General features: G+C 34.5%; 1 protein-coding gene across 1 annotated transcript; it reads right to left on the minus strand.

Moving 5' to 3' along the window:
• Window positions 1-7,415: 7,415 nt before the first annotated feature.
• Window positions 7,416-17,787, minus strand: TDRD15 (tudor domain containing 15). Its single transcript, XM_047068339.1, has 2 exons — window positions 11,565-17,787; window positions 7,416-7,474 (listed from the first exon to the last, which is right to left on the minus strand). The coding sequence occupies exons 1-2, from the start codon at window positions 17,785-17,787 to the stop codon at window positions 7,416-7,418; spliced, it is 6,282 nt and encodes a 2,093-aa protein (XP_046924295.1).
• Window positions 17,788-18,815: the final 1,028 nt, after the last annotated feature.

An 18,815-nucleotide genomic window follows, 5' to 3' on the forward strand; every position in this document is an offset into this window, starting at 1 on the left:
TCCCTCTATCTCCACCCCTTCCCTACTCTTCGTCCTCTCTCTCACTCTCTCTCTCTCTCTCAACATATAAACTTTAAAGCAGTTTCTGGCATTAAGCACTTCTACTACAAAAGACAAAGATCTAAAATAATAGCTACTTTAAGAAGCTAGAAAAAGCAAATCAAACACAGTAAAAGTCAAAGCAGAAATGAAACAGAAAATGGAAGAACCATGGGGAAAAAATGGAATTTCTTTCAAAGGAGAAATATAATCCTACATAAAAATTTTCAGATGATAGAGGAGACCTTTCCCAACTCATTCTGTTCCCCTGATACCAAATCCAGAGAAGGCATAACAAAGTGGGGAAAAAAGAACCATAGACCAATATTCCTTATAAACAAAATTCCTTTAATAACACTAGCACCAAATATAGCAAGACATTAAAAAGATTGCATAACATGCCTACATGAGACATCACAGAAATGCAAGGGTGTTTTAACATTCAAAAATCATATTTTGGTCTTCCCAGGAAGGTTTCCTATGACCAGCTGACAGAGGATATTTTAACAATCAAGTATGATCCATAAATTGGTCAACACAGTATGCCACTGCAAGCCAGCATGCACTACTGCCTGACTACATGCTCATTCAGGGACATCCCTGAAGGAACAATGCTAAGAAGAAACTTTCCCTTTGGGCACACCCTACATCCTTTCTGAATGGAAATGGAAGAAACCTAAGGTAACCACATATATACTGCCACACAGTGGTAACTGGTTAAGTTGGTTGGCTGGGGCTCAGAAGGTACAAGTATGGAAGACAAAGATAAGGAAACCTGCAGAAGAGGCATTTGGATGAGCCACTGGTAATGACCATGTGAATCTTGGCATATCAATCTTGGTGATTCATCTCAATGCTTATCATAGGCATCCTCCACAGGAGTAACACGCAACCAGATGAAGAGAACTACCCATCCAGAGGGTTTCATCCTACCTCTATTCTCTACCTCTAGTGTACAATGACCCAACAATTCCAGCAATGAAACCCAGACACATCCAACAGAAATGCACATACATGTTCATGAAATGGCACGCAGTTATTTCCCTTATTATTTGCAATAGTTGAAAACTAGAAAAATTGTCAAGAGTAGAATGAATAAATTTATACCCTACAATAAAAATTATTTATTCAGAAATGAAAACGAATGGGGTGCCTGTGTGGCTCAATTGGTTAAGTGTCTGACTCAGTTTCAGCTCAGATCATGATCTCTTGGTTCATAAGTTCAAGCCCACATAGGGCTCTGAACTGACAGCACAGAGCCTGCTTGGGATTCTCTCTCTCCACCCCTCCCCTTTTTGCTTGTGTTATAAATAAATACATAAATACCTAATTTTAAGAAATTAAAATAAATGAACCATAACTACACACACAAAAAAAATGGATAAATCTCGTACTTAAAAATTGTGCAAAAAGAAACAAAAACATACTACTGGAGTGCCTGGGTGGCTCAGTTAAGTGTCTAACTCTTGGTTTTGGCTCAGCTAAAAACTTAAATAAAAAAAAAACAGCATACTATCAGTTCCATATATAACCATTAAAAGAAAAAAGCATTATTTCTTGGTTGTTGGCAAAATTAGGTGGTAAAACTACTTTAAAGATACAAAAAAAGGAACATAGTGCCCCAAAAGTCAGGGTAGTAGTTCCTTTGGAGAGGAGGGCATATTTGAGAGGACAGGAAAAGAGCTTCTGGAGTCCTGGTAATGATCCATTTTTGCACTGTGTAGCAGTTACACAGGTGTTTTATCAGAAAGCCTGTAGCTATATATCTTGGTTTTGTACACTTTTAGGTCTACACTTAAAAATAACAAGGTTTAGGGGTGCCTAAGGTGGCTCAGTCGGTTAAGCATCCCACTTGGGCTCGGGTCATGATTTCACGGTTTGTTAGTTTGAGCCCAGTGTCAGGCTCTGAGCTGTCAGCACAGAGGCTCAAAGCCTGGAGCCTGCTTCAGATTCTGTGCCTCGCTATCTTTCTGCCCTCTCCCGCTCACACTATGTCTGTCTAACATAAACATTAAAAACATTTTTTAAGAAAATAACAAGGTTTAGGGGTGCCTGGGTGGCTCAGTCAGTTAGGTGTCCAACTTTGGCTCAGGTCATGATCTTACAGTCCATGAATTCAAGCACCACATCTGGTTCTACGCTGACAGCTCAGAGCCTGGTGCCTGCTTCAGATTCTGTCTCCCTCTTTCTCTACCACTCCCCCACTTGCACTCTGTCTCCTGCTCTCTCTCAAAACTAAACATTAAAAAAACTTTTTTTAAATAACAAAGGTTTAAAAATGCTAATAGCTAGTAATAGCTATTATTATGACCAATAGCTAATAATGACATGCATAGAATGATCTAGACTAAGGATGCCATTCTCCCCACCCTAGCGATCTCCTTTTTCATTTATTTTTTGGTTCTTGAGGTTTGAGATTTTATTCCCTTTAATTTTGAAATCCCTAAAGTAGATATCAGAATTTCATTACATTTCTCTGTTCTTCTCTAAACAGTCTCAAGGAATAGCTTATTGAATTCATAAGCTATACATAAGCTTCATACATGTAATTTTTAAGAAGCTTTACTGAAATATTCAGGGGTCATAAAATTCACCTTGTTCAAGTGTACAGATCAATAAGTTTTAGTATATTTAAAGAATTGTGTAACTACTGTCACCATTTAACTTCTGAACATTTTCAGAGCCCCAAAGAGAAACTCCACACCCATGAGTAGTCACTTTCTATATTCCCAACTCCCCTCAGGCCTTGGCGATCAAAACAAAATAGGGTGATTGTACTGAGTCAGTTGTGCGTGGCTGTACCATGTGGCCTCTAATTTCCTTCCTTGTAGGTCTAAGTTCCCTAGCATATCTTTGAAGAATCAGGCTTACAGGTCATTTTTTAAAATTGTTTTAGTGTATATTTATTTCTGAGAGAGAGACAGAGCACAAGCAAAGGAGGAGCAGAGAGAGGAGGAGACACAGAATCTGAAGCAGGCTCCAGGCTCTGAGCTGTCAGCACAGAGCCTGACGTGGGGCTCAAACCCAGGAACTGTGAGATCATGACCAGAGCTGAAGTTGGATGCTTAACCTACTGAGCCACCCAAGCGCCCCATCACAGGTCATATTTTTTATTTTTAAAGTCTTTTTCCAACTGGTCCCCCAATGCCAGGAAGTAAAGTGCACGGTCTTCTGTGGTCCTAAAGCACCTTATTATATACCTTTATTACATACCATGTACCATTCTTTGTTATAATTACTAATGTGCTTCCACCACTATAATGTAAGTATCTTAAAAACCAGAATTTGACTCATTTTTGTATCTCCTATATCTAACACAGTTTGATGAATGAATGTACCATATAGAAGACTGTAACAAGATTATAAAAGATAAGGTTTTAGTACTAAGGAGAAGATTTTCAGAGATTATCAATATGTTCAAGGACACAGAGACAAATATATTATGAAATAGCATTATAACATTAGTCAATAACTGATCACTTTGTGATTAATGAAAAATTATGAGAAAACTAAGAAAATACATTAAAACCATTACATAAGATGTTAATGTATCATCAAAGGGAACTTCTATAAGAATCTTAAATACTCTTAGTATGGCTATCATGATATAACCTAAGAAAAATTCTGGAAGTCAAATGTAGAAAATAAATATAATGCGGGAGACTCTTAAAAAGTTGAGAAATATATCCAAATTATAGGCCAAATAAAAAGATTTATAATTTTTAAAACTCCAGCATTCCTTCAAAAGTGAAAAAAAATGAGGGGCGCCTGGGTGGCGCAGTCGGTTAAGCGTCCAACTTCAGCCAGGTCACGATCTCGCGGTCCGTGAGTTCGAGCCCCGCGTCAGGCTCTGGGCTGATGGCTCGGAGCCTGGAGCCTGTTTCCAATTCTGTGCCTCCCTCTCTCTCTGCCCCTACCCCGTTCATGCTCTGTCTCTCTCTGTCCCAAAAAAAAATAAATAAACGTTGAAAAAAAAATTTTTTTTTAAAAAGTGAAAAAAATGAAAAATTAAAAACTGTTTTGAGAATTAGAAATACCTTTAAAGAGAAAAAAAATTGTGCCGAGTGTCTGAGTAAGGACTAATTTTGGTTAAAGGAAATGTTAAAGTGAATTCAATTTTTCATCACTATATGCACAAGGTATGATTCTGTTAATGCTATATTGCCCTTTTAAAACGTACTCATTGAGATTTTAGCAAACTATATTTATAATGTTTTACTGTGAAAAAGTAACTCAAAATACTCAATATACAAAACAAAAATAATTTCCCTTGAGCGTACACAACTAGAACAAAAGAAGTTTTTAAGCAATAGCAGAGTTAAATACACATATAAAAGTCAGAAAAAGTTATAGGGGTGTCCGGGTGGCTCAGCTATTAAGTGTCCAACTCTTGATTTCAGCTTAGGTCATGATGTCACAGTTCATGAAGAGTTCGAGCTCCACATCGGGCTTCGCACTGACAGCATGGAACCTGCTTGAGATTCTCTCTGTCCCCCCACCTCTTTCTGCCCCTCCGCCACGCTCAAAAGAAATAAACTTAAAAAAAATAAAAGGGGGGCATCCGGGTGGCTCAGCAGGTTGAGCGTCCCGCTTCAGCTCAGGTCACAATCTCGTGGTCTGAGTTTGAGCCCCACATCAGGCTCTGTGCTGACAGCTTGGAGCCTGGAGACCCTTCAGATTCTTTGTCTCTGTCTCTCTCTGCCCCTTCCCCACTCATGCTCTCTCTCACTGTCAAAAATGAATAAATGTTTTAAAAAAATTGAATACACACACATATTTGAATAATGCATACATGAATATTTTTTAAAAACCAAATCAATTATCATTTCTAAAGAATACTTTTTCTATTCTTATAAAATTTTACATGAGTTCAAAAAAATAACATTTTTTAATTTATAGGAGGTAAAGCAAAATTACAAATGAATTTAGGGGTGCAGTCAGTTAAACATCTGACTGGATCTCAGCTCAGGTCATGATCTCATGGTTCATGGAATCGAGCCCCACACAGGGCTCTATGCTGATATCATGGAGCCTGCTTGGGATCCTCTTTCCCTCTTTCTCTATCCCTTCCCTGCTTGAGCATGCACAAGTGCTCTCTCTCAAAATAAACTTAAAAAAATTATCAAGTATGTTTCTGAGAAAAATTTTTAAAAAATAAATTTAAAAAGTAAAGCTTAGCAATCCTCAACTTTGAAATATTTTAATCTAAAAATGTAAATGTGCTACTACTTCCCAAATTTTGAATCAATAGTCTATTGCCAACATTCATAAAATAACAGCTTCTACTAACTTAAATTCATACAAGTGTTTTAGAGTAGGAAAAAGCATTATTTTAATATTGACTTATCTGTAAAATCTAATAAAACTTAATCCTAAGAAAATATAAATTTTAAGATGAATACGCTATTTGTTTTTGCTTGAAAGTACTCTGAATAACTATATTACTATACATCCTCCATGTTGTAATTTTACAGTATAACAAACTAGCTAATGTAGAACAAAAATAATAATGTAGCTCCATAAAAAAGAGGAAAATGGTTTTAAATTAAGCTCTTTTTATCTTAAAAGGAAACAATTTTAATCCTTTCTTCAGTTACTTTCTAGATTGGGCTTCTGTCTAATAAAAAATCAGTTAGGAATTAACTGAAACGTAGTCTTGTAAAAACATTTTCTACAGTATTTAATAACATAAATGCTATAAATAAATTTGTGAAGTTTGTCTATTTCTAAACATAAAATACTGTACCTCAAGACACATAAATGAAATTAACAGAACTCTGAAAAACTGAAGAGGTATGAGGCCCTTCATGATAAAACTGGTACCAAAAAACACCCATTAATACTACTTTATCTTACTTTATTCATTTCTTTTGTTTAATTATCCAAATCATTAACTTTGCCATGTTTTATGGTAACAAAACAACAAAAGCAACCCAGTATTAAATAGTCACAGAAGTTGTATAAAGTGAATTCATTTTCTAATAGAAGTACTTTTCTAAATTGCACAAAATAATCTGTGAGATCTGGTGAAGTTTGGAGGAAAATGACACAAAAGTATTCAAAGAAATTCGATTGCAAAGAGTAAATATTAAATTCTCTGCTCTAAAATAATCACAAGCCACAGATTAATTTGGAGCGTAAAAATATGAAGCCTCCCTGCACTGAATAAACTTTCAAGATACCCAACTTAAACTCCTATATATTCATAAACAACAGCATTTCTGGAAATTACTTCCTAACCTCAAAAAAATGACAGTATTAATACATTCAATATACATGTACAATGATAAACTGGATTCTCCATACCTAGCTTAGGAAATTTCTAAATTTCCCCAAATGTTCTCTAAATCACCAAATCTCTATATGCATGCATAATAGAAAATAGATTATTAAAATGAAAACACACAAAAATAGTTGCTGTATTTTTACTCAGTTTTCTCCATATCATTCTGTATGTAGTCATTAGAAAGGCTAATGAAATTATTTATTTGTCCTATATTAATTTTAAAATATAACACAAAAGGTGAATAAAATATTATTTACTACAAAAAAAAATAAAAAAAAAAATAATAAATCACCAAATCTCTAGTTCTTCAAAACTATTTGGTGGACACTGACTCTTAAGTACATTTGCATGATTTTATGGTTCTATCCTGGCACCAAAACAATACTCTAAATTTGCTCAATAAATGTTTACTTGAAAAATAAATTCTAATTCACAGTTAAATACACTGACAAAATATCTACCCCCCCCCAACCAAACAGCAGTGTTCTTGAATGGCACAAATATCTACAACTAATGAACAACCAAAAGTGTAAAACCAAATTTAAAAAAAGGTATGACTGCAAAATAAAATGCAAGAAAAATCCCACTGTATGATCTAAAGAAAGGGAAGAATAGGATTAACTCTGACTTCTCTTCCATATCCTATTAATAAGTGCCAGTCCTAAAAGCACCCATATTTTCCTGGGAATGCAGTCCTATAGCCTTAACTCTCTATATATTTTCCATGATTTCAATGATGTCCCTACAAAGCAGCAACTGAAACAAAGGTTTCAGTCAGGAAAGACACTTGAAAAATACAGATAATGGTAAAATATTATCTAATGACTGTGGAAACACAAGCAAAGAATGGTTTATCAAATGTTTAAAATACTTTAGGAGTGAACCACATTTCCTAAGTAATCTACAAACAAATCATCACAATTCCTGGTCACATAGAATTTCTGTAGTATTCTAATCATTGTCTTCTAGGGAAATAATTTGAACAATCTAGATGCCTTGAAGATACCTTTAATATTAGAAATTGTCATATGCTTACCACTTTTATTATATATTTGGAGCATCTACAACAAAACAGTAATTATTCGGTATCCTATGTATTATTTGTTGCCAGACTGATACATAGAGGATCTGAGCTTTCATCTCCCTTCACTGAAACACAAGCAAAAAAAGTAATAATTAATATGCTGTAATATAATTTTCCAAGCATTATGGGTCTAATTCATAGTCAAGATTTTATTTTGAAAATACCTTCTATGAACAGAATTTTTTTAGTTAACAATTTCTAAAAGTCACAATTGAAAAAGGTAAAGGAGGAGTGAAGTATGGCATAATCAGATTACACATATACTATAATATATACATATAATTGTACATAACAACTGAAAAGATCTTTTCTTAAACAATCACTAATATATACCCATTTTGGAAAAAATACATATAGCCTGTTCTAATCTTTATTTAGAACTATAATTATCTCTATCATAGATCCTATCTTCCAAATAGAAATTTAACTGTTAATCTAACCATTGTACTATAAATATAGATATATAGATATAGATATAAATATAGATATAGATATAGATATATACACACACACACACACACACACTGCCCTACATATTTCAGTTTCTTGCAGAGCAGCATCAGCAATTTTTCAAATTGCAATTTCACAAAAGATTTACAAAACAAATACATTAGAGCTTTATTGGGATGGCTGATATTTCTAAAATTTCTGAGCACTTACTCTGCACCAGATACTAGTGAAAAGGTTTCACACATTTTAACTTATTCAGTCCTCACAAGAAGCCAAATGCATAGTTATTATTTCCATATTCCAGATGAAAAAACTGAGGCACAGCCATGTTAAAAAGCTTACCTACAGTTTCACAGTTAAGAAAGGATGAAGCAGGAATTCAAACTCAAGGAGCAAGGGGCCTCACTGACCTTACTTTTAAATACCATGCTACATCCGATGCAAGTGATTCATAAGTGTGTATCACCTACAAGTCTCGTATTTTCAAAATTCAGTCTAACATTTTACATGCCTGTCAGCCATTCCCCTTGGATGTCTAGGTGTATTATTTCAAATGTAAAATGTCAGACAAAATTCTCCTCTAAAGTTGGTTGCCATTCCAAATTTCTTTCAAAGGTGTCCTCCAGTTAAATAAGGAAGCATAGGAAGGTAGCACAAATCAACATAACGCAGTACTTCATTACCAAAGAGTGACTAGATACTTCTGTGCTTTTTGAAGGGTTGTTACATTCTTTAGTTCCCATAATTATCTATTCAAGGACTTCCAGGAAAAACAAACAAGCAACAACAAAAACCTGCAAAAACATCCTGGGAAAAGACTAGTAAGTTTTAAGAAAACAATCTGCAAACAAAACAACTAGTTTGAATATTTTAATACTGATATGTTACAGTAGGGTGAAACTAGGGGAAAGTTAAGCCAATTTTCTAAACATAAGAGGCAGCAACTTCTATAATTAAAACAATACCTGGGCAAGGCAAAATAAATGTATTATACTTTGAGGTCATTTCTAACATCGTGGCATTTTTACTATATTTATTTCAAATTAAGTTTAGCACAGAATTGCTGTAATTCACTATGTATAGTCTGGCCTCCAAATACAGGAGGAATAGATTTTAAGACTTTTCACAAAGTCCAGAATTGTTTTCTCTCACAAAATAATTCAGAAAGTTATCCACAATCGTCTCTAAAACAGTGGTTCTCAACCTTCTCTGTACATTACAATCACCCAGGGGGTTTTAAAATCCTCATGGAGGCGGTAGCCTGACCAATTAAAACAATCTCAAAGTGAGACCCAGGCATCAGAATTTTTTAAAGCTTTCTTTCTTAATGTCAGTGCAAAGTATAAATTCAACAGCATGGCCATTAGAGCCACTTTTCCAGTTTCCTTAATAGGCAACAATTTCAAATATTGCTAACTTCAACCAAGAACTAATACCATTTTGCCCTAGATTCAAAGCGCGTGCAGGCAATAGTAACAAACAGCAGTGGCTACTACACTACCACTGTTGGACGGGTAATCGGGGCTAGGAGTTTGGACAGTACACAAGGCAATGAAACCATTTGATGTTTTCTTATTTTTTTGTTTTACATGGATCATGGCAAGTGTATTAGAAAATTCTTAGTCCATGAAACCATGGTTCTTGTATTTGTCTCACTCAAATTTATGATTTTTCCCTAGTGAAGATTTTTTAATTTAATGTTTGGTTCTTTGTTTTCATAATAGCTACTTTTACTTAATTCACTTACTGGTTCACTCTGTACTAGGAATGCAGGAGGTAGGATAGAGATGGGGACCAAGAGTGGGTTCTTAAGGAAAAACAAAGACGGTGGAAATAAACACATGTAAAGTAACAACAGAAGGTACAGAAATGCCAAAGTGTATGGGCTGATGGTCAAAAGCTTATAGAAAACTCTTCCTCAAATATCTAACTCCTTTCCAAAAGGCAGTATCAGTAATTAATAAAAGACTTTGGATGTGGAAACATCAGAGTTGCTAGTAAACAAGGAACTGAGATTTTTCTCTTTAGAGCCATTGGCAATTTACTTAATTTCCCTGAGCATCATTCATAAAATAGTGATAATAATTTGGGGGAGGGGTGCTTCTTCCCATTCCTGGGGTTTCCTTCCATGTACAAGTATTCACGGGTGAGGTATTCTCCTAGCCTAATACTCTGGTTTGTTCACTCCCTTACTTAGACTTGGAGTAGGGCCATGCAGAAGGACAAAGGTATAGGTCAGTTTAGTCTCTTCCTCCTTCCCTCCCTTTCTTTTTTGGAGATAAACGCCTCAACCTGTAAGTTTTACATGGGTAGACCCCCAATATGAAGAAATTCGCCTCTGTGGGTAAGTCTAAATTGTTGACTTGGTGTTGGTAAACCCCTTTCCCATTGATACAAACCCACATCCATCAATACTGGTTTGGGGTGGGTTTTTTTAACATTTTATTTTTTGAGAGACAGAGGCAGAGCACGAGCAGGGGAGAGGCAGAGAGAGAGGGAGACACAGAATCCAAAGCAGGCTCCAGGCTCTAAGCTGTCAGCACAGAGCCCAATGTGGGGCTCAAACTCACGAATCGCGAGATCACGACCTGAGCCAAAGTCGGAAGCTGAACTGACTGAGCCACCCAGGTGCCCATTGGCTGTTTTGTTTTGTTTTTAATGTGATATTTTGCTCATCAATGGTTTCTCTCCTTGTCCATCTCTAAAATGGTTTAGAATTCAGGCAAAGAAATGGGTACTAGTTATTGGACTCCATTTAAACCTTAATATCCACCTACTTCATAGAATTTGGTAAGCTTTAAAAGACATCATACATCAAAAAATCTTAGCACAGTACCTAGAACATAGTAAGCACTCTACCATAACTGCTAATAACAAAATACTCAAAAATAAGAGGACCAATTTTACAGCCTTTATCAATTAACTATAAAACACCTCAATACGAATTCAAATGAAATACTCCTTCTAAAATACATCAATAAAAACAAGATCCCTCCCCTCATTGAAAGAATGTAACCGGCTATAATACTAGAGATAATATGGAATAATAGATTTATAGTCAGAACAAACATTCATTAAAAGCAGGGAACATTTATAGCCTATGAAATCCTCAGTAACTAATCCATACAGAAAATAAAATACAATGTGCATAAGCAAAATCAGATAACATAAAATATTAAAATTTATTATAGAATCAGTTTGACATCTAAAAAATTTAAGAGGAAATATGTTCAAGTCAGTTTATACTATAAATTTAACTTTATTAGCAATATGCTAAAAGTACACTCAAAAAATCTAAATAAAGATATATTTCATCTGATAAACACATAACAGAAAATTGGTTCTCCAAAATGAGCCCAGGAGCTCACTAATAGCAAGATTTATTAACTAGAGATCTATGGGCCTTTAGTTTTGTGAAACCCTTGAAACTATCTATAAAATGTCATGTATGTGTACATGCACATATGGTTAAAAATTCTCTCCACTTTCATTACATTCTCAAAGGTTACCATTCAAAACAGGAAAATATCCTCAAGTATCATTTTATAATTAAGTAATCACTCCCCGTTTATCCATTTATTGATTGTCTAGTGAGCTTCTTGCACTATGATTTTTTCAATTTGGATAATCTTAGCATATAATAAACTTTCAAGGAATAAAAAACAATATACAAAAAAAAGCTGCTTTTTTTAAATAGGTACCTACCTTTTAAGTGTTCCTCAGATATAATTTTTTCATTAACACGCAGTGCTTTTATCCTTGTTCTCAAATCCACTGTGTTATTTTCTTGTATTTCTTCAGTTGGTAGTTTTTCAAAAATGTTTTCAATGAAATTAGTGTTATTCTTCAAATCATTCAGTAGTTCCCAAAATGAAGCTGCTGTACATGTATCAAATGTGATGGTACTTCGGGGATTATGTTTTCCAATGTCAGCCTTCCTCAGAGTTAAATTTCTAGAATATAATCGCATACTGATATTGCTTTTCCTTAAGTTCTTATAGACCTCTTTCTTTATGGTTTTCTCTTTTAGTTTTTGTTTCTCAGTGCATATACAGCTTGTATTTTCTCTTTTGTAACAATTTTGATCTAACAATGGGAAAACAGGCTTACTCTGTAATTGATACTGGATTTCAGTAGATCCACTAGTACTAACTCCATCATTAAGATGATCTGAATCTTTAGAATATACTGCAAAACCAGATACAACCAATATATCTGCCAAACTGTTTTTCTCATGAATGACATCTACTTCCAGTTTTGTTTCAAAATTATACCTCCTCAACTGAAAAACTAAGCCTGGTTTACTTAGCTGATCTTGAAAAAAGCTTTTGGCTTCTTCACTCCAATGCTTCCCCTTAGCAGGTAAGATACCACCTAAGATACAAGGATAACTTAACCTTGGTAAATTCAGAAGTTCCACAGGAACAACTTTGAGATTTTTTGTATCTGAATAAGGTATGTAAACAGAAAATCCATAGTCGATCAACACAAGTAGTAAAGACTGATTAGAGACTTCAGAAATTTCTACTCGATTCCACTGATCTTCCAGTTCATATTTGAACAAACAACTAGCACCAGGAAATATGCACTCTTGAGGCACTGTTTGTAAGTTTTCTGGTAGATCAGAAAGCAACACAAAGAGAGATTTCATTGTGTCAAAGAAATCTTCTAACTGAACACAGAAATCTGATGGATCAGAAATAGCAGTGGCAATACCAGAATACCGCTTTCCATTTTGGAGTTGGGCCCAAGTATATGATCTTATTGTACATGACACAGGAGACTTAGATTCCATATTAAAAATCGTTTCTGAAGATCTAAGTTTGTTTTCAACACGAACTGTATTTAAATTTAAATATTCAAAAAGTAACAGGCCATCTACCAAAATGTCTACTTCCCACACAGAGTCTAAATATTTCAGGAAAAGAATATTTATTTCCAGATGACCAAATAAACACACAATAGACTCAAATGACCTGTTTCTAAAATTTTCAAACCAAATCCATTTACAAGCCACAGCTTGTCTTGGAATATTTCTTATTTCATTACTAAGCACCTTGGTATTACCTAAAGGTACTATTTCATACCTACCACGATCTACTAAAAAAACAAGCACTTTATCATCAACACACTTCTTTTCTACTTTTGATCGATACCATTTCAAGGTTTTTTTAGATTTTGCCAAGCACTCTAGGCCTTTTTTAATAGTTCCCATTGATAAAGGTTCTTTTACTTCTTTAGTGATTAATACTGTTAAATCTGATAAGATTTTTTTATTTTTTGATAACTTCACATAAAATGTCCCACTTTTTGAGACATAAAGTATTTCAGCCTTTTCCAGTTGGCCAGGTTTTAACTCTTCAAAAGGAATATTACCCAGCTGTTGGTAGGGTGGTTGAAGGATCATAGAACCTTCATATTCATTTGATCTTCCTTTCTTAATTTCATTATCCTCACCAGAACTCACTTTTTGAGAGAAAACCACTGGCATCTGCAATCCTGTTTGCTGAAGTTTTGAACATGCTGTCCATTTCAGTAGTTCATTAATAACAGATGTTCCATCACAAATGATATTTACTTCCCATTTCTGCTCATGCTTTTTCAAAAATTCACATGCAACTGTTTTGTTACTTACTCTTGATGCAAAATAATCCACAGTTTTACTGTCCCATATTTCATCAGGCTCATTCCACTTGACTCCACTAAGAAAAGAATGGATTCCTAGCTGAGGAATTGTTAAGAATTCCCTCTGAAATTCATAAATTTTTGATGTGCTTATTACCGCAGTGTTACCATAGTCAATAAATTCCACTTCAAAAGAATTTCCTGGCAAATTTTTCTTAATGACTGCTCTGTAAATGGCATGGTCACCAGAGTATTCGGCAACTACAAGGTCTCCCACCACAGGCTTAACTGATTTTCTCTCTTTCACTATCTTTGTTCTTCTTTCATTTAGAGCATCTGCAAGTCTGATGATTACATTTTCATTATCAACAAGCTGAATATGGAAACTTGCTGGATTACTGACACTAGAAACATATCCTTTAACTTTGGCATTCAAGTAAATTTTGGGTTGAGGAAGATCCTTGATCTGTGGTCTAGTAAGATTATATGGGTTTTGAAAGTCTGCTTGATTTAATTCTTGGATAAAAGATGGTGATACAACCCTTACTGATTTCTGGCCCACATCATTTTCATCAAGAGTATGTGCAGATCCAGGGACAATTTTTACACCTTTATTTTTGAATCCATCACTCAAAGACTTCACTTTGTTTTTTGACACAGGTTCAATTTTAAAACAGGCCGATGGTTTCAAAAGCTTGGCATATGTACTTCTGGGATTCATTAACTGATCTGTTTTGCTTTCAGAATATGTTACTACATGAGTCTTATTTATATTATTGGGATAGTGGTTTTCTGTTTTGCCTTTCAAAGAAATAGTAAGTCTCTTATTCTCACTTATTTTATGACCCTTTTCCACACAGCGTGCTTGATCACAATGTTTTTTTCCATAAGCATGAAGCAACATTTTAATTTTCTGATTTATATGTTGATATCCATCATATAATTCTACACCAAGCTGGCCATCTGACTCCCTGGACAATATTATTGCCCTTAATCGTTTTCCCAAAAAATTATCTTTAAACCAGCTATTGATTTCTGCTGGAACATCTACATCTCTAAGATCTGACAAAAAACACTTAATAGCTTGCATAGGTGTGAACAGCAACTCTGGAAACTGATCTGAAATAGCCTTCAATGTACTTCCTTCTACTAATTGCTTATTTCCAAAGTCCACAAAATAGACCAGAAAGTCAGTTAATGAATCTGTTGGCATTGTTAAAGCTCGATAAAAGAGACCATCCTCTACATACTTAGATATGCACAGTCTCATTTTACTAGGATCATATTTTGGACAATTTTTGAGATTACTAATCTCTGTGATTTTTGTTTCTATCATCTCCAGGTCTTTATTATTTCTACTAAGTTGGCAATAAAACCTTCTGGGACTATATATGTGAGATATGTATATTTCTTCCTCACTTCCAATTTTTATGTTAAAGGAAGAATAACAGTAACTGTAAAGACTAACTGAAGATGGGAATGGCTTTGATAATGTAGTATACTGTGCAGAGCCATGATTCATAAGAAATTCTTTCGCACTAGTAAGTGGAGATTGCAAATCCACTAAGTGACATAAAGAGTTTGGATGTGTAAGAACTAAGGCATAAATGGTGCAAGTCAATCCTTTAGATGAAGAAATAAAATTCCCAAAGTCTCTGCATGCTTCTCTTGTCCAACTGAATGATTTACAACTAATGGGTTCAACTAAATGATTAAGACTACATCTGAAGGCTTGGCTTTCTAACATAAGAAAATGTGGGTTAATAGCACAAAGATCTTTAATTAAAACTCTTTGCTGGTAACCATAATCAACAAATACTATGTCAAATTCTTTTCGTGATACTCGAGTCAAAACAGCAGCTCTATACCACTTCCCATCTTTGGAATACTTAGCAACACAAGCAATCTGCCCAATCTGATAAGGATCTGAATGAATGCTATAGTAATTCTGAATTTGTTCCATTAGTAATTTTAGGTCTTCTAACTTACATTGAAGCTGGCATGAGAAGTCACCTGGGCCACAATAAGAAGAACACTTAACTTCAAGGACTGTTCCTGGTTTAAACATATATTCTTTATAAGGTCGTGGTGACTCAGTCCCCACAGACAAGGTGAAAGGACTTTTTAAGTCTGAGAAATTAACAGCTGGGGTTTTTACCAAAGACAAGCTACTTTCTTTTAGCTTATTTGAATGGTAAAGTTTAGGTCTTTCAAGAAAGGCAGATAGGACTTTAATATTAACTTTGTTTTTAAATTTTAAATTTAACACTGAATATTCACTTGCAGATTTGGGATAACACTCTGGCTCTACTTCCCAATATTCTGCATATCCAGCTTGTAACATAAGAGGGACAACATCAATAATTTCTGAGGCTTCAATACTCTGAATATTTACAATGTATTTGTCATCTTTTTTTGCTAGAACCTGCAGCAAAATTTCTTTGTTCAAGACAATTTTTTTAAAATAGTCAATTGCTGCCTTCACCCATAAATCTTCAATAGGAAATATATGTGCAAGTGAACAGCACATGGCTAAGGCAGGCAACTCACAAAACTCTGGAAGCAAAACTTTTACATCAAAAAATGGTATGGAATCAGTATTTCCATAATCTAAAAAATAAACATTAATCTTACAGCCATTAATTTCAGTGATGACAGCTCTGTAAAAATGTCCATCCTTGCTGTATCTAGCACAACAAAATAATCCAGGTTCTGGATTTCTTAGAATCAGTTCACTATTTTCACACAAATCATAAAATTTGTTTATATTTTTCATTATATCTTGAAGTTCATTCTGATGTTCATTAGTACGTACCCAGAAATTTGATGGGTTTAATACATATACTACAAAAGCTATATAGGCAGCCTCTATCTCCATCTCTACAGTTTTAATAGGAAAACCTACTTTCAAAGAGTTTTTATTTAGATAGTCTATTGACAATTCAGTATTTCCAACAAAACGCTCAACTGCAAAGCCATTTACATCAGCAGCACTATTCTCTTTAAACATACTAGAAATTTTTGATTCAGACACTGGACAGATTACTTGTGTGCCTATAGTCTTCAGCAGACACTTAGAATTAATTGTAGACTCCTGAGTTTGTAGTGTTACATAAAACAAATGTTCATCTTTATTGAACCAATCGATGTGTGCATATACTGTTTGTCCTAACAAGGCTTGTTTAAATACACTCAATTGAGATTTTCTGGCATCTCTATCTGGACTGTTTAAATATGTCAGAGAACATGGAAATGAAAATAATGGTACTAAAATAAAATCCTGTTTAAGTTTCTTTACGTGGATTGAAGGTATAGCCTCAGTACTGCCATAATCCATGAACCAAATTTTCACCTGATTATTGGGCAAGAGCTGCTGAAGAATTCCTCTATACCACTGTCCATTTCTTCTTTTGGCAACACAAAGTAGTCCAAAGTTATCACATGTGGGACTACTTACTTGACCGGTAGCATCATAATGCAAAGTCATACACGCTGTTAAATTTTCTAACTCTGGAATCCATTTAATTAGTTGACAATAAAATTTACTTGGGCTCAATGCAGAGGATACCTTTATACTTTCAATACTGCCTACTGACAAAGATGGCTGCAAATTATCCAGAACATGTTGAACATCAACTGGAGGATCATTCTTACTTAACAATTCAGGTCTTCTATGTTGTAGTAAATCGGGCATTTCTTGTGGGAATTCTTTTAACATTTCCACAATAAGACGAAATGAATCCCCATCAATAAGTCTGCCTAATTGTAACTCAAGAACCTGGGATATAATTTTTGGTACTTCTAGAAGAGTCCTTTGAAGAGGCAACACAGCTTGCACACAACCTTTCACTTGTAGTCCAACTAATGACTTAAAATAATTCAAAGCTTTAAGAGGCCATCTTTCCCCATTTGGTAGTATGTTGGCAAAAATACCAAATATTACCCGTGGTGGTAGCTCAAATAAGTTGCCACAGGCTGAAGCAACCTGTGTACTATCAACTCTTAGTTCTTCTCCGTGATCTATGAGGAGCACTGTATAGAGTTCATTTTTCTTTTGCATGACTCTTCCTCTCTGCCATTCTCCAGATACTCTTTCTTCCACCAAACAAAATTCATCAATGTCCACATTAGCTTTTACTTTTGGAATATGCTGAATTTCCCTCTGTAATATGTGGTAGTCAAACTCACATTCAGTATTATTTCTGCCTTGAAATTTCACTAGAACGTCCTTAGGAAAACATTCTATATGTGATATTGTCAGATCCATGTCTAAAAACATTGGTAACAGAGATGTGGAATCCATTTTCTAAAAAGCAAATAATAAGTACTAATTAGCTTCTGCACAGGCAACTATCACAACTAAATGAAATTTGCCACATAGAGACCTGAAACTAGCCTTATATAAATTTGGTATGTAGACATAAACCTTAAAATCATTATATGCCTGTATTTATCAAGTTGAACATGTTGGTTAAAAAAAAATTTCGTTAGACAAGATGGAGACAAAACATAACTTCACTGCCTTCTGCTTTTAAAAAAGTCTACTGAAATAACTGAGAACATGAAAAAATAGGAAATATGTATATATATAATATATATTATAAATATATTTATTTTTATATATTTTATATGTAATATATAATATATATTATATAGCATACTATATATGCTATGTATGTTATATATTTCATATATATTATATATTATATAGCATACTATATATGCTATGTATGTTATATATTTTATATATATTATATATTATATATACATATTATACATATATATATATACACACGCATACATACAATCACTGGAAAAGACAGGAGTGCAATGTTTATTTTCTAGAAACTTAAGTTTCTACTAGATATTGGATAGATGTGGTGTAATAGAAGGAAGCCAAATAAAGTCCTCCTTCTACTCCTGTGAGAAAACTACCTTCCCTCATGCAGACTTCTTCTAACAACACAGAACTCAAAGGGGTGAATGCCACCAGCAAGGGCAGATGGTGAACCCACAGGACACATGATGTTTGCACTCCCCATTCTATCAATTAGTAACATTTGGACCCTATCAGTATCATTATACAACTCCCGTATACTTCTTTGATGGAGGGCAATAGGCTAAGTCCTAGACACCATTAAAGAAAGCCAGGCCTATTAAGACCCTAAGGCAGGTTAAGTAAATCCAGACCTTTTCCCTGGCATGGCTGGCCACAAAAAGTGTGGAAGGAAAAGAAATCTTTAGCCCAGAGGTAAAGCTGTTAACTATGGCTCCAGCTAATTTTCTCTAGATTGTTACAATTCTAAAAATAGTAAAACAAATATTCAGGGA

Source organism: Lynx rufus, unplaced genomic scaffold, assembly GCF_022079265.1.
Source record: "Lynx rufus isolate CCGP_SWC_20201006 ecotype Redwood Valley unplaced genomic scaffold, mLynRuf1.p SCAF_8, whole genome shotgun sequence".
NCBI classification, from domain to species: Eukaryota; Metazoa; Chordata; class Mammalia; order Carnivora; family Felidae; genus Lynx; species Lynx rufus.